At 38.9% G+C, this 13635-nt stretch overlaps 1 protein-coding gene across 3 annotated transcripts in view; it reads right to left on the reverse strand.

Moving 5' to 3' along the window:
* AMMECR1 (AMMECR nuclear protein 1) overlaps nucleotides 1–13635 on the reverse strand; it is an 82175-nt gene that overhangs the window by 14511 nt on the left and 54029 nt on the right. For all 3 annotated transcript variants that reach the window (XR_010374843.1, XM_064463362.1, XM_064463360.1), the window contains one exon: nucleotides 5102–5216. Coding sequence is in view for 2 of the 3 variants with exons in the window: in XM_064463362.1 (XP_064319432.1) it covers nucleotides 5102–5216 (115 nt within the window). In the remaining variant the exon portion in view is untranslated. The remainder of the gene's footprint in view (nucleotides 1–5101; nucleotides 5217–13635) is intronic.

The following is a 13635-nucleotide window of genomic DNA, read 5'->3' on the forward strand; positions in this document are numbered from 1 at the left end:
CAGCAACACATTAAAGCGGATAACAAAGAATCTATTACAAAGAATCCACCTGGAAAACCCCAGAGCCGGAGCAATGCGACACCTCCTTGGGGTAAGAAACAAGTGTCTGCCTGTCCCTGAAGCTCACTCCCCATTAGTTGTTCTCCTCCACTCAAGAGGAGCAGCGTGGCTCGATGTACAGCCCTTATTGCCAGTTAAACTGCGACAAACTGCTTCTCTGCCTCTCGGTTCTGCCGGTAAAAAGCGTTCACGTAAGTGCACGACGAAGCCGATCAGGCCGTTCTGGGTTACGGCTAATCCTGCTACTCACGGTTTGTCAGCTCAGCCTTTGCACAGCAGCAAGCTATAAACATCGTCAAACAAAAAAGCTGGCCTATAACCTGTAAAGTGTTCCTTACAATACCACATAACGTAGTGACCTACCACTACCCACCGATCTAGTCCTACGGAAATAGCTGCATACCAACTTGGCTGGAAGCGGAACGCTTCAGGTTAAGCGACTATTGCTGCTTATTAGAAGCTGACCCCACTTTTTATTAGCTGAATTCTCCAGCTTTTTAGCCTTGCATCTGTAGCAAATATGCTTGCTTCTTGCTGATCATCTTTAGTAGAGCTTAAATATTACATTCTGATTTAACAGTGGCAAAAGACTACTTGAGAGATATGCTCTCTACTTCATGACAAGCACTCTTTTTTTGAACGAATCCTTTATTTACATACATGGAATCACTGAATATCATCCAAAGAGAATAAAATATTGACATCAAGACTTTCTTCTCTGTTCTAAGGAATATAAGCTGCAAAAGTTGCTGGTGCTGCTGCTCTTGCAGGAAGGAAAGAATTTCCACAGCTCTTAAATGTACTAACTTTGTCAACAATGAAAAGCCACCTTTTGGTCAGCATCTTTGGCTACAGCTATTTAAGCTAATATTTAAACCAGCACACACAGGCTAAAGGCCTTTTGCATCAACACAGCAAGCATGCACAGTTCTGCGGATTTTACTTCACTGAAGAACAGCAGCTCAGGGCAAAGATCTCTTTCAAGGTATTTTAAGGAAGAGCCACTGGTCAATTCTAGTTATTTATTACCCTGCTGGAATTACAATAATGTTTTCCAAACATAATGTTTATATTGTTTTAATAAAAACATGGGGAGAGGGTCTGAATTAGCAAGACGGACTTTACCTTCTAGCAAAACCCCCACAGATTCTTAATTAAATTAATGAGAAAAATTAAAAAGGTGTTCGTCTGCTATAACATGAAATAAGGAATGAGTAGAGGCATGCTGCTTTTCTCTTCTGTATTCTAGGAAAAAAAAAAAAGCAGGCAGGGGATACATTCAATAATTTGCCATCGTAACGTACCTCACAGCCACACGCTCTCAAGGAAGCAGAGCCTGTAGCACCAAGGCTGGAATCGCAAGACCTGCAACATGATCACACCTTATACATGTCACTTCTGGGATCTGAATCCACTCACAAGACCTTCAGAGTGTGGGCTTATTTGCCCAAATTGCAGACTTACAAGCTTCACAAACCAAAGAGAAGTTATCTCCGAAGGACCCAAAGCCATGATACTTCACAGCAATCTATCCAAACTCTTCTGCATTCCTTCTTTAGGGGGATGCTAACTGCACGCACAGTTCCCAGTGCAACATGAGATGCAAGTGTATCTGCATTAAGAATAAACAGCAAAATTGGCGGCATCCTGAGGCAGGAATTCAAACTGGTGCAGGAAAGAAAGGACTTGGTAGAAGGACCGATCAAAAAGATGAGCTCAAGGAGAATGGAAATATGGACAAAGCTGAGTTTATGCGGGGAAGGGATGACTGCTGTCAACATCAAACGTGTTTAAAAATAATTGGTCTTTATGACTTGTCTCCCAGGTAGTCCTTTCATATCTGATCTTCAATAAAAAAAAAGAAAACTATCTTCGAAATTCTCATGTTGCCCATTTCTTTGAGATGGAAAGGTTGTGAAACTCCACCCAGCAGCAGCTGGACCACAGCAACATTTCACGTGTTCTGTCTAGCAGAAACGGAGAAACAGTTCGCACACCCCAGCGTTCATTTCAAAGCCCTACCTCTGTTCCACTACTAACATGCCCTGCGATTCATGTAAAGTCACATGTAAGTTAGAATGCTAAATTACATTTTAGGAAGCATCCTCATGAACCATGACACCAAAGCAGCCCTTTAAAGGTTTGTACTTTCTCCCAGTTACTTTTATAAAAGGCAAAAATGGCAGCAATTTGAAAAATCATATGGGAGCTAATAGTCAATTCACTCGTATCTCCTGTTTCCTTCGTTGAAGCTTCTGCTGCAAAAGGATCTTACGTTGCTTTTTAAAACTGAAATATTTATTTAGTTTGGGAAGATAATTCACTAATCAGAGACAAGAAGATCTATCATTCCGCTTCAGGATATAGGAGACACTTCTGACGTGTCTTCAGATGATCTTGTCTCTAAGCTGCCAGAGCACTGCGAGTTGTCTGAATCAGTAATTTTGAAATAGTGTGACCTCTGTCAGCGAATTGCTGAACTGGCTCCCACAAGATCATGAGTAGCACACCTGCAGAGGTAAGGTCTCCTAACCGGGCTCATGTTTTTCAGGATGATCTGGAAATTAGCATTATAAGAGACAAAAGATGCAGAATCTTTCCTTACGTCATACTCTAGATATCCTGAAATGTCTTTTTGCCATTAATATTGCATAACTGCAGCTCCCTTAAAAGAAACATGGATGACATAAGCTATTCACTGACAGGGGCACAAACAGCAACGAATCTTTTAAGGACTAACAATGACAAATTTTATCTTTCTCATATTTATACACCCTCCCCCGCTCCTTTTGCATGGAAAGCTTGTGGATCATGCACAACTACATGTGATACAATCACTTGAGAAGCACGTTTAACTTCTAGAAAAAAAGAAGAAAAAAAACAAGTCATGGAACCCATTTCTTAAAATTCCTAGGAATTTTTTAAAGGTTTTAGAAACCTATCATTAAAAAACCTTAAATGAAATAGGAGAGAGCAACTAAGCAAGTAGATAACACAAGGATCATGATATTTTTGACCCCTCCTTTCTTCCCTTGTAGGTCAGGGCTTTCCAATGAAAAGAATCGTGAGAATCCATAAAATTAATCAGAACTGAGGAAGACTGCAGTTCTGCATTAAGCTTGTTTACACTGTTGTTGAAGTCTCAAGGATTCTGCAACAAGATGTAGAAAGGACATAGAAAGTAAAAGCCCCCTTTGTTTCATACAAATATTACAGTTACGAATCGGAAGCCTCCCAAGGAGTAAAGTTAAAACCAGTCTTTCCAAGGGAGAGTGGATTTTTGAACTCAGGCTTTGGTTTCAGCTTCTCTTCAAGGATTACTAATTTGGTCATCTCAGAAGTTTATTATTGAGACAATTAAAGCAGTATCTAAAAATATTTATAGACTATTGCAGGGAAAGAGCTAAATGCTATTTCATTATGCACTTCACACTTTTAAAGAGACATATTGGAGTACGTTCATAGTCTGGTTTTTAATAAGTTATAATAAATGAAATTAAAAGGAAAACATCATTACGGTTACTATCAGAAGTCAACCTAGTAAAGCAGAAAAATTCTACCAGTTTTAATTTTGATTTCTAGCTTGGTTTAGTTTTAAAAGTCACTACAGTTTTGGTTACTTGAAAACGTTGTTTCAAGTAGTCTAAGGGCTCAGTGACAAGACAAACTACTGCTCTGAAAAAAGCTTCTTGTTGAGAACGCACACGCAGTTTCAGCTGAGATTTATTTTTTGGTCTGACATCACATTAAAAAAATGAATAGTTCTGTTTATGGTGAAAATGCTGATAAACTCCAAAGGAAAATTACATTCCTCTCAATCAGAATTACATACATCAGAAGTTAAGAAGTCCCTGTTGTTATGAGTTGAATAGGAAATGCATTTTTATTAGATTTTCAGCTACTGTAAAATTCATAATGCTGAGGTTACTGCCGGCTACCACCATTCGATACAGCAGGTCCTCTTACCGTTTTAACAACAAATGAAATTTCTATTCAATATACATTTGTCATGCATAAATACAACAGAAAGCCTCTTTTTCTCTTAAGAAATCCTAAATAATTAGTAGTGCTAAGTCATTATTAAAGGGAAATACTGTAACTTGTGTGGTGTCTCTGGCGTTATAACGTCTGCTATCATATATGACAATTTCACTTTTTTTTTATGCCCACTCAAATATAGACTCAAAGAGCAACACAAGGGTCATACTGACTGAGATGAGAAGGTCATCTTAAGTTCAGTAACTTGTTTTTTACAAGCGTCTAATACCAAATAATTTGGGAGAAAGCAGAATACAGAATAACATTTCCTTCAGCACGCCTTCCCAGAAAGAACTCTGATTGCAGCATTTGCTTCTTAATCTCTTTTATGCTGCTGTTCCAAGAGAACGCATGCAGGCTTCCTAGAACCTAACAGTTAAAACAGATGCAGCTCCATGCGTAAGTACCTAAGAAAAACAAAAGCAGTGATTTCCTTGGCCTCATTGTATAAGGGCTTTGTGGGGTCTGTGCAGGCCACTCGCTCTGAAAGCAAAGAAAATTTTGGGAAAGATAAATGGCCCTCTCCTGCAAGCGAAATATAACGTCTTGTTTTGGGATTGCAATTTTTTGCAGTACTTACTTCCAGAAGCATACATCAAACCATTAACTTTCATACTGGAACATCCTCTTTCCAGAATCATGGGCTGATCTACCACATTTCTGTAGACAGCTATGCTGCAAAACAGGTCTCAGGACACCATCATTCAGAGAATACCTTGCTTGGTGGGGTCTTAGACATAAACACAGCTGTGCAGACCACTCTTACTTTGAGTGCAGAAGAGGGCAAGAATACCACCTCATTCCATTTTCATGGCTCAGCCTTTTAAGGTGATGACAGTCCTACCACAAGGATCTTTTGATTCCACACACAAAACAATGTGTATATGGTGCAAAACAGTGACAGCTATGCTAAATATATGCAGACAATTTAAATGGTGTGAATTCTGCTATACATGTTCATGGTATCAAAGTAATTTTCTTAAAAGATATCTGACATCCTTACCTCCCAGTCCATGTAGTCACATACATCTTCGAAGTTAGTGAGTAGAGACACTGAGCAGAAAAGCCGTGGCAGCTCATCCCTCGTCATTGGGGGGAAACGACTATCTTTAAGGGCACTGTTGGAGACAAAAAAAAAATTACAAAGGATTTTTTTGTTTGGTTTTTTGGTGTGTTTTTTTGTTGTTTTGGTTTTTTAAGTTCAGGGTTTTTACGTTCTAATGAATCAACTGAAAAGTATAAAGGCAAAAAAAATCCTGATGGAATGATGACCAGTTTGATAATCCAGTTGCCAGTGTAACACACTGACTAACGTTCCCAACTTTTTCCTTGGACATTTGTTTCAGTCCTTGGCTGGCCAGTCGGGTGGTGTTCTGAGGGTCACTCCTTCCTGAGCTGATTTTGCTACTGTGACAATCTTATTAAAGAACCAGCAGAAGTTTTTTGGAAGAAGTTACAAAAGCAATAGCTCTTCTACCTGCAATTTAGTAAATCCCTTTCAAAAAGGATTAAACTATCCACCATAAAGTAGAGGGGGAAATTCCATAGCCTGCAATAATTAAACATGTAATACAGTAACCAAACTGTGGAAGTTAATTATTCAGTGAAAAAAAAATCCAAACAAGTAGAATATTCTCCAAAAAAGAATAATATTCATGATTACAGGCAAAGGTGTATATGAAAAGGTAGAAACATCTAAGGGCTCTACAGACCTGTAAACCTACAGGACTTGAGGATGTTCTGCAAAGCAGAGGTAATGATTAGTGACAGGGAAGCTTGCACACGGCTAAGCTAGTCCTCAGGCTAACGTACCATTCTATAGACAAACACACACCTAATGGGGTAAAATTCAATACAGAGAGGAGCTATCTGTGCACATTCCAGCACGCTTTGAACAACAAAGCGGTTAGCAGACAATAAAGCAGTACCACGAGTAAGAACATTTGTAAAAACCTACTTGCATAAGTTTGGTTAAGAACCAGTTAAATTGGAAAAGGGAAGGTTAAAGTGAGTATGGTATCTCATAATTTTTTATTCTCTTAAGATTTGAAACATGACATGTATGAATACAAACCTGCTCATCTCCTACAAAAACAGTGATCTGCTAACTGAGCTTTTTGATGAGTAAAGAGAATTTAAGATTAAGAGACTTCCTAAAGTACTACCAAGCTCTTCACATCTCTCATTGTTTCATCTGACAACTAGGTTATTCTTATTCGTTTTACTTGGCATAGAGCCAGCGGTTGCCATCAGCAGATATAATCGCAGCCATGACCATGGTGCTCAGAATATGGCTGAAGCCTGTGCATCAGACACCACCATTTTGTACAAGGAGTAGCATAACTTTATGAAAGCAGATCAAATAAGGATGCAAAACCCCCAAGAAAGTAAAGTTTAGCTATAGGAAATCATTATGTGTATAACCAGAAATAGCTTTTCATCATTAATACCATACCCTGAAGAGTTAAAACAGAACCTTTATTTTTCTGGGGCGGGGGGAAGGCAGGCGTTTTTCCCAGATATTATATAATTTCAAAAAAAAAACCAGCCCCATAGTATGGGAATTTGCTTTAGTATTTTTACATGACAAAACAGGTCAGAAATTCAGGTTTTCATTAAGACGACAAATTCAATATATAATTAAGTAACAGTTAGCGGGCCTACACTACCCATAATTTCGGAGTAATTCCAGGCAACCCCAGGTAAATTTGCCATAGCTGGGAGAGAAGACCTGTGAAGAACTGGGAACACTAAGGAGATTTAAAGCATAATGCCTGTGATATTTAATTACTTTCACTGACGGTGTATCAAAAGATGTTATTCTCCAAGACTTTGTTGATGGGATTTGCAAAGCTAGCTTTGTAACTGCTGGGAAGCAGGCAAAGTTATCATCCTCTGTTGCCTGGTGTTTCAAAGCAACACCAGAGATCAACTCATAGAGCCAGAGCACAACAGCAACGTATGAAAATATAAACAGCTAATTCAGCCATCGATTCCCTCCATGTAGGGGAAAAGAACACATATATGTAAAGGGAGGATACTCTGAACACAGGGAGAGCCGAAACCAGAAGTCCATCTAAGCCTAGTATTAAGTAATAACCAACAGCAGTTAGCAAAATGAATTAATATAGGAGAGTGGTAGATATCCAGGGGTACTTTCCTGGAATACTCTCCAGGCATCCACCTGTTTATAGCTTCAGTATTTGGAGACAGCGATGATATCTCTGCACTTAAAAGCTCTTCACTGGTTTATTTAATAAGTGCAGGTACACACACTTTTAATATTTTACCCCACCTTTTACTAAAAACTAAAAAATTATGTTCAGAAACCCCAATCCTCTTAATATCCATTGCTACTACAACTTTGCTTATATGCAAATTTCTCATTTCCCTGAGGTGTGCTGTACCTCTATCATATAATCAATCTATTTGAATACACTACTGAAAAGCACCCAGAGAGACAAGCATTATTTAATTAATAAAGAACAAATTCAGTTATCTTAGGAAACAACTGTATGCATGGATATTGCCAATACTTGTTTAAACTTTTCTCATAATTTATGCAACAAACTTCCCATGCAAAACGCTTCTCATTTGGCAAGAATTTACAACCTTCAAAAAACTTTTTTTTATTTGCACAACTTGACGCCAGGAGTTTATCTAACTTTCAATTCCCCTTCCTAAAGCTGCCAAAATGCACTTGTGAATTTTAGCTTTTTGAAGAAAAGGTTGTCTGCTACGGCTGTGAGCCAGATCCCAAATATGTTAGCAGTAGAAGTCTCAGGCAAATTCCCACTCCCTGAAGATCTGCTGCACTGGCATTACTAGATGAGAAACCATCCTTAATTTAACATACTTTAAGTTGTACGGAAACAAACATCGCGCAATGCACACGTAAGCCACATCTCGGCTAGGCTGCTCAAATGCCGAGATATCAACCTGAAACAAGATGGGTGAATCATGATAAATTTGGATATTCATAAAAAGCTGAGATACGAAACCTTCAGGTGAACACAGTGAGAGCACAAAGGCACGCAAAGGCACCAAAGCCTCAGGCACACACAGCACAAAGTGGTGCGGTTTTAGTGAAAGCAGAGCAATGGGATATTGCACACCCACCAGCAGGCTTCGCTGCCGACTCCAGCATTCAACACACTGGCACAAATACCTTACTTTCGCGTAACTACCTCACGATAACTAAAATCCTGTTCATCAGACAGTAGTGCCATTTCAACTCTACCTGCTTCCTTCGGAACTGCTGGGTGCTACTTAATCTGTACAGCCTGCTGAAAAACCGCTCCCCGGCACCCCGATGGCTGCACACACCCCTGCACGCATCCTGCGGCAGCGCTCACGCTGCTGAAGGGAAGGGAGATGCCTGACAGAACACGACTGGAGATCTGAATCCTCTAACACCACTGTGACTGGTCAATACAGAATATTGCTGCTATTCTAGTCCTCCTTTCCCCACCTCCAGACCCCATATTGCAAGTTGTTTCCATTTTTCCAAGCAGCTTTGGCTCGGCTGTTACATAAATAAAAACATCATTTACCTGGAGAAATTTGTGTTGACAAACAACCAGCAAGTGGGCCAAAACGTATCGGAGGAGATGCCAACAAGCAAGCGTTTACTGGTCCTGGTTAGCTACACATGAGATAATCTGCTAATGCAAGCTTTATGAAACTAGAATAATCCAGCAATTATATAGGTACCAGTTTTAGAACTAGTTTAAAACTTAATAATCCTGCCCTAATTGATCTAGGTGCATCATACACTATATAACTAGGAAATGTAACCTTTTAAGTGCTGTATATTACAGTTACAGTCATCTTCTCAATCCTTCTTTTATTACTACTACGGTTGAGACTCTAAAGTAACTTCCAGGCACCTTTTGAAAACCTAAGAGCAGGCCGGCTTCGTATCATCTCTTCACAGACTACCTGTTTCCATTTTCGCATTTCTTAATGCTCGGTTAGCAGATGTATGTCATTAGAGATGCTTCCCTTCAGAATTCAGCCATCATCCTTACGCCTGAACTTTATCTCTGTGGGTAGTGAATAAATCACCACCTACTGACTGTTCTGATAATGTCAGAAAAACCAGCGCATGGCATCGGCAGATCTCCTCAGGGGCAGCTGCCCACACTGAACAAAACCTAAGCTCTCAAGGGTTAACAGACTGGCCTCACCCTCAGAAATATCAGCAGATCCCAACACTTACTAAGGATAAAAAACCTTGCACGAGCATTTACTCTTGTCGTTCCCGTTCTGGGAAGAAAGAATATCAGTTCCTAGAGGCAGCAGTTTGGCGCTTCCATACACTTCATGTGCTCCACAAAGATGTGTGTATGTGAATTCAGACGTTTGCCTCGCTTGCCATGTCAGTACGCCTCTCGGTGACCAGTCCAAAGCAAGCATAAAATACAGACAAGATAGTGTATGTTCTCCTCAAAAGCATGTTACTGGTCTGAGCTGATCAGAATGAAGAGTCACTGTGTAACCACGCGTTGACATTCTTAGTTATTAGAGGAGACTTTACTCTGTTTATCTGATGGAAGCATTATTTTTGTAGCCTTAAAATGTGATTTTACTATCTTATTCAATGCCATACTCTCTGCTAATTCTTCTGTTAGAAACACAACAGGATTCTTATGGAACAAAATCTGGCATATTAGATACCACGTTTAAAAAAAATATTAACTCCACAATTTTTCTGTTAAGCTTAGAATTAAGGAAGGGTAAGTGAAAATAATTAGTAAAGTAAGTTGGAAAAATTAGGCAGAGTTCAAAACTATTTTTAAAGAAAAAAAAATACAAGTTTTAAAAGCATTTTCTAACCCGTCTGTTCTTTATTCCTTAATGCCCAGCACTAATTTACATATATTGCTGCTGACTAAATGGAAGTACACGATAGCGAAGCATTTAAAAAAAGCAGTGCCAAGCAAGGGGAATTCTAATGTCCTTTTATTGGCCAGCTAGTTTTTCCACTCAGAGTTCTGCTCCGCGTTAGAAATGATGCAAGCAAAGTCAAAACTGAATCCTGTTCAAAGAAAACTATTTTTAGACACAAAATGCATGCATGCACACGCACAGCCTTTCTAGTTTAATATACTTTATTTATGCAGTCTTGGGTGTCCTACTAAGATCAAGTAACTGCCAGTCAAGAAAAAACAAAACAACCCCCCCCCCCAAACAAAAAACAACCCCAAAACCCCAAAGTGTTACTCAGCTACCAGTTTTTCTTCAGCTGAGCCATGCTACACAAATCTCAGCTTCTCCTCAAATGAAGTTCATTTGGCCATAAGCTCTCCAGAAATGTTTTTTCAACAATTTCATTTTCCATGTACCACTCCTCCTTGTATTTGGGATACAGAAAAAACTTGCAAACACTTCAAAGACGCTGCAAATCTTTAAAGAAAAGGAAATTGTTTGAAGTATTTTAAGTCAGCATGAAGTTTAGTACAAAATAAAATTAAGGTTTATATTCCTTAAGACTAAACCTTGTTTTTGTAAAATACCCCAGATAAGCCCTTGGAATCATCTGAAATAAGAGTATGAGCAGGTGAGCCAAAATGCAATACATCATTGTGTTGTCCATCTCTGATTTCTGTAGGGTATAAAAATGTTTTTTAGAAAAAAAAACAAACAAAACCCGTCAGCTTCAGCCGTTAAGAACCTATAGCTCTTAAACGTGATGCGGCAGATGGGTAACAAACAGTAGGATACAAATTGGGGAAAGAAGCAATAGTAACGGAGCTACATTACTCAGTTTGGAAATGCCTGAAAAATCTGTGTGATTGAGTTGAAAGGATTCTTTAAAAGTCTGATAGCACAAGCATCAAAAAAAGTAAAGCAGGATTTAGGTGTAGATGAATGATGGTATTAAATGAATTAAATTCTTAACATTTTATTGTTTGTTATTTAATGACAATTATTAACAATGAAATTTCTCACTAAACCTCTTTTTTGGGAGCAGTCACTTCTACAGACCCAAACTGGTTAGAGAGTTTAGGCAAAACTGAATACAATTTTGTACATTACTGGAAGTTACTCTGGGGGCTTAAACATGACACAGGGAAAGGAGATGCAAAGGAAACTGTCAAACACCAGGCACGATACAAGGAATACTCACTTTTATAGGAAGTGTAAATGCGGCAGAGACGTTAAGTGACTCATGCAATTTAGGAGCCTCGCACAGCGAGTCCGTGACAGAATCAAGAATAGAATCCAAGATCCCCGACTCCTAAAAATCTTTTTCTGACAGCCTCTCTTTCACAATCTGCTCCGCGTACCATGTAGAAACAGAGCTCCCAGAGGATTAATCAGTCTAGATCTGATAAACTTGATCAAATTAATGACATTTTTAAAAAATTTCCCAAGACTTTTTCGGTTGACTCTGCTATAGTCAATTTTCTCTTAACCAGTTTCCAATATTGAACGCAGCTAAACCAAACCATCATTTTTTGGCATCTAAGCAATTCTTCAAATATCATCAGTAGAGTTATGAAAAACAGGCTAAAGATCTCATTTTATGAACTATTACCCTCTTCTGATAAAGAGTACACTGGCACTTTTAAATGGTAGGAAAGGACTTAAATTCGATCTGCTCTGAGCACCCCTTTTCATTTAGCTCCATAAGTATAATCCTGAGGTTCTTGATTCTTTCACCGAGAGAAATGTGCTTAGCAGAATGACTTTCAAAAATGCACCGAACAAAAAAACGGCCCCATGTCAATAACCTGAGCCCAAAGGGCCCAGATCACAGAATCATAGATACTGTTCTTCACTTAATTCAAAACATCCTGAAATTAGTGAGCGGCAAACTCACTGGATGCGAGATAACAGCAAAGAGATGACAGTGACAAGAGACACTTGATGCCAGGGCTTCAGGAAGGAAAAAAAAAGTCAATATTCATTGGTTTTTCCATTGCTGGGTTATTGATCAGTGAGGTTCGTTAAGATTTTTACTTTTTCATTCAGTAACTTCAATAAGAACAACGCTTAAGGAATGCTTAAGCAGATCACCAGTATTTTCCTAATGAAAATCAGCTATCATAACTCAGTTTGGCAGAGACCAGAAAAAACCTAGCAGCTTGCAAGTCACAATTTGCAATTAATTTTTAAGCCAGAAAAACAGGGCAGACTGTGCTCTTCTTCAGAAAGTGGAATTATTATGAATCAAATTCTCCTAGCTTTCAGCACAAGAGATCAGGCAGCCTCACACAACCCACATGACAGGCTTCTAACAACTTTTATTTATGACCAGCAGAGCTTTGCCAACCTAAGAGGAGATTTCAAGGAGTGATTTGCATGCATCTTCAAATCACTTGAATTCAAGGAAAAAGAATTTATTTATATTGTGGTTTGGGTTTTTTTTGGGGTGGGGGGTGGGGGTGTCAGACTGGAAAAATTTCCAGGAAACAAAACAACTATGAATGACGTGGGTTTTCCTGAACCCTCCCTTACATTTGGGAGACAGAAAGGGAAAGAACAACATTCATGCTTCCTGCACATTATGTTGCTAAGTGGCAGTCACAGGGTAAAAAAAAAGAAATACACACTTCTTGACATTTGGCACAGAAATACTTCTCTGAGGTTCTTAGCTTATTTTATTAGCCCAGGGCAGCAGGCAGTGGCAACTGTGTTTCAGGCAGGAGAAAAAATATTGATCTGGCATTTTGGCTCTTGGATCAATAAATTTTTTTTTTTTTTGAAGTCCAGAAAACTGAAGTAGGCCAGAAAGTTTCTCTCCCAATCTCTGTCTGGATTCAGACATGTAGTTTAATAGGAAAAAGGAATATTCTGATGCTCTATTTTAAACAGTTAAGCTTTGAAAGTAATAGCATTCCTCTAAAAGACGAGTCAGAGCATGTAGATAAATTGTTTAGAAGGGCTCATCAGAAAAGGCAACCTCCATTCATTGACTAGATAAGACAATTATGCCTCTATTTTAGGCAGCCAGAGGTGCCTAAAATAAGCCATGCCCTCCGAAATGCCTTAACCCTCTGGTAAGTGTGGAAATCGTTAATTGGTTAGCATTAGCAAGGCTGCAGCAGTTACAGGACATGATACACTAAGCCAGCAAACACACCTCGCTGGTTTGAATTTACCAAGTCATTCAGCTGCCTTTTTTTTTTTTTGCTTGTTTGTTTTTAACAACTCTGCAGGACGGGATATTGTCAGACTTCTCGCAGATGGCATAACAATGCTATAGAAGACATTAATATAACACACTGTTTTTAAAAAAATACATAATAGATACTAAGAGTAGACCCAGGAATGGAGAGATATAACAAAAAGTTTACAGTGTTCTATTTCAAACATTTTCCTAAGAGAACCCTTTGGTTTGTTCACAATATCCTGAAGGACAAACCAATATACCGAGGTTTTATTACCAGTTTCAAACTGCTGAGTGACAAGGAAGAAAAGAACCTCTGGGCAAAAGAGGAACCATCTACCAAAGAGAGAGAAACCATTATTTGCTCACTTCAATAGTTTCCAGAGCTCCTCTCCCAGTCAGGTAACAGTGACAATAGG

Source organism: Phalacrocorax carbo, chromosome 11, assembly GCF_963921805.1.
Source record: "Phalacrocorax carbo chromosome 11, bPhaCar2.1, whole genome shotgun sequence".
NCBI lineage: Eukaryota > Metazoa > Chordata > Aves > Suliformes > Phalacrocoracidae > Phalacrocorax > Phalacrocorax carbo.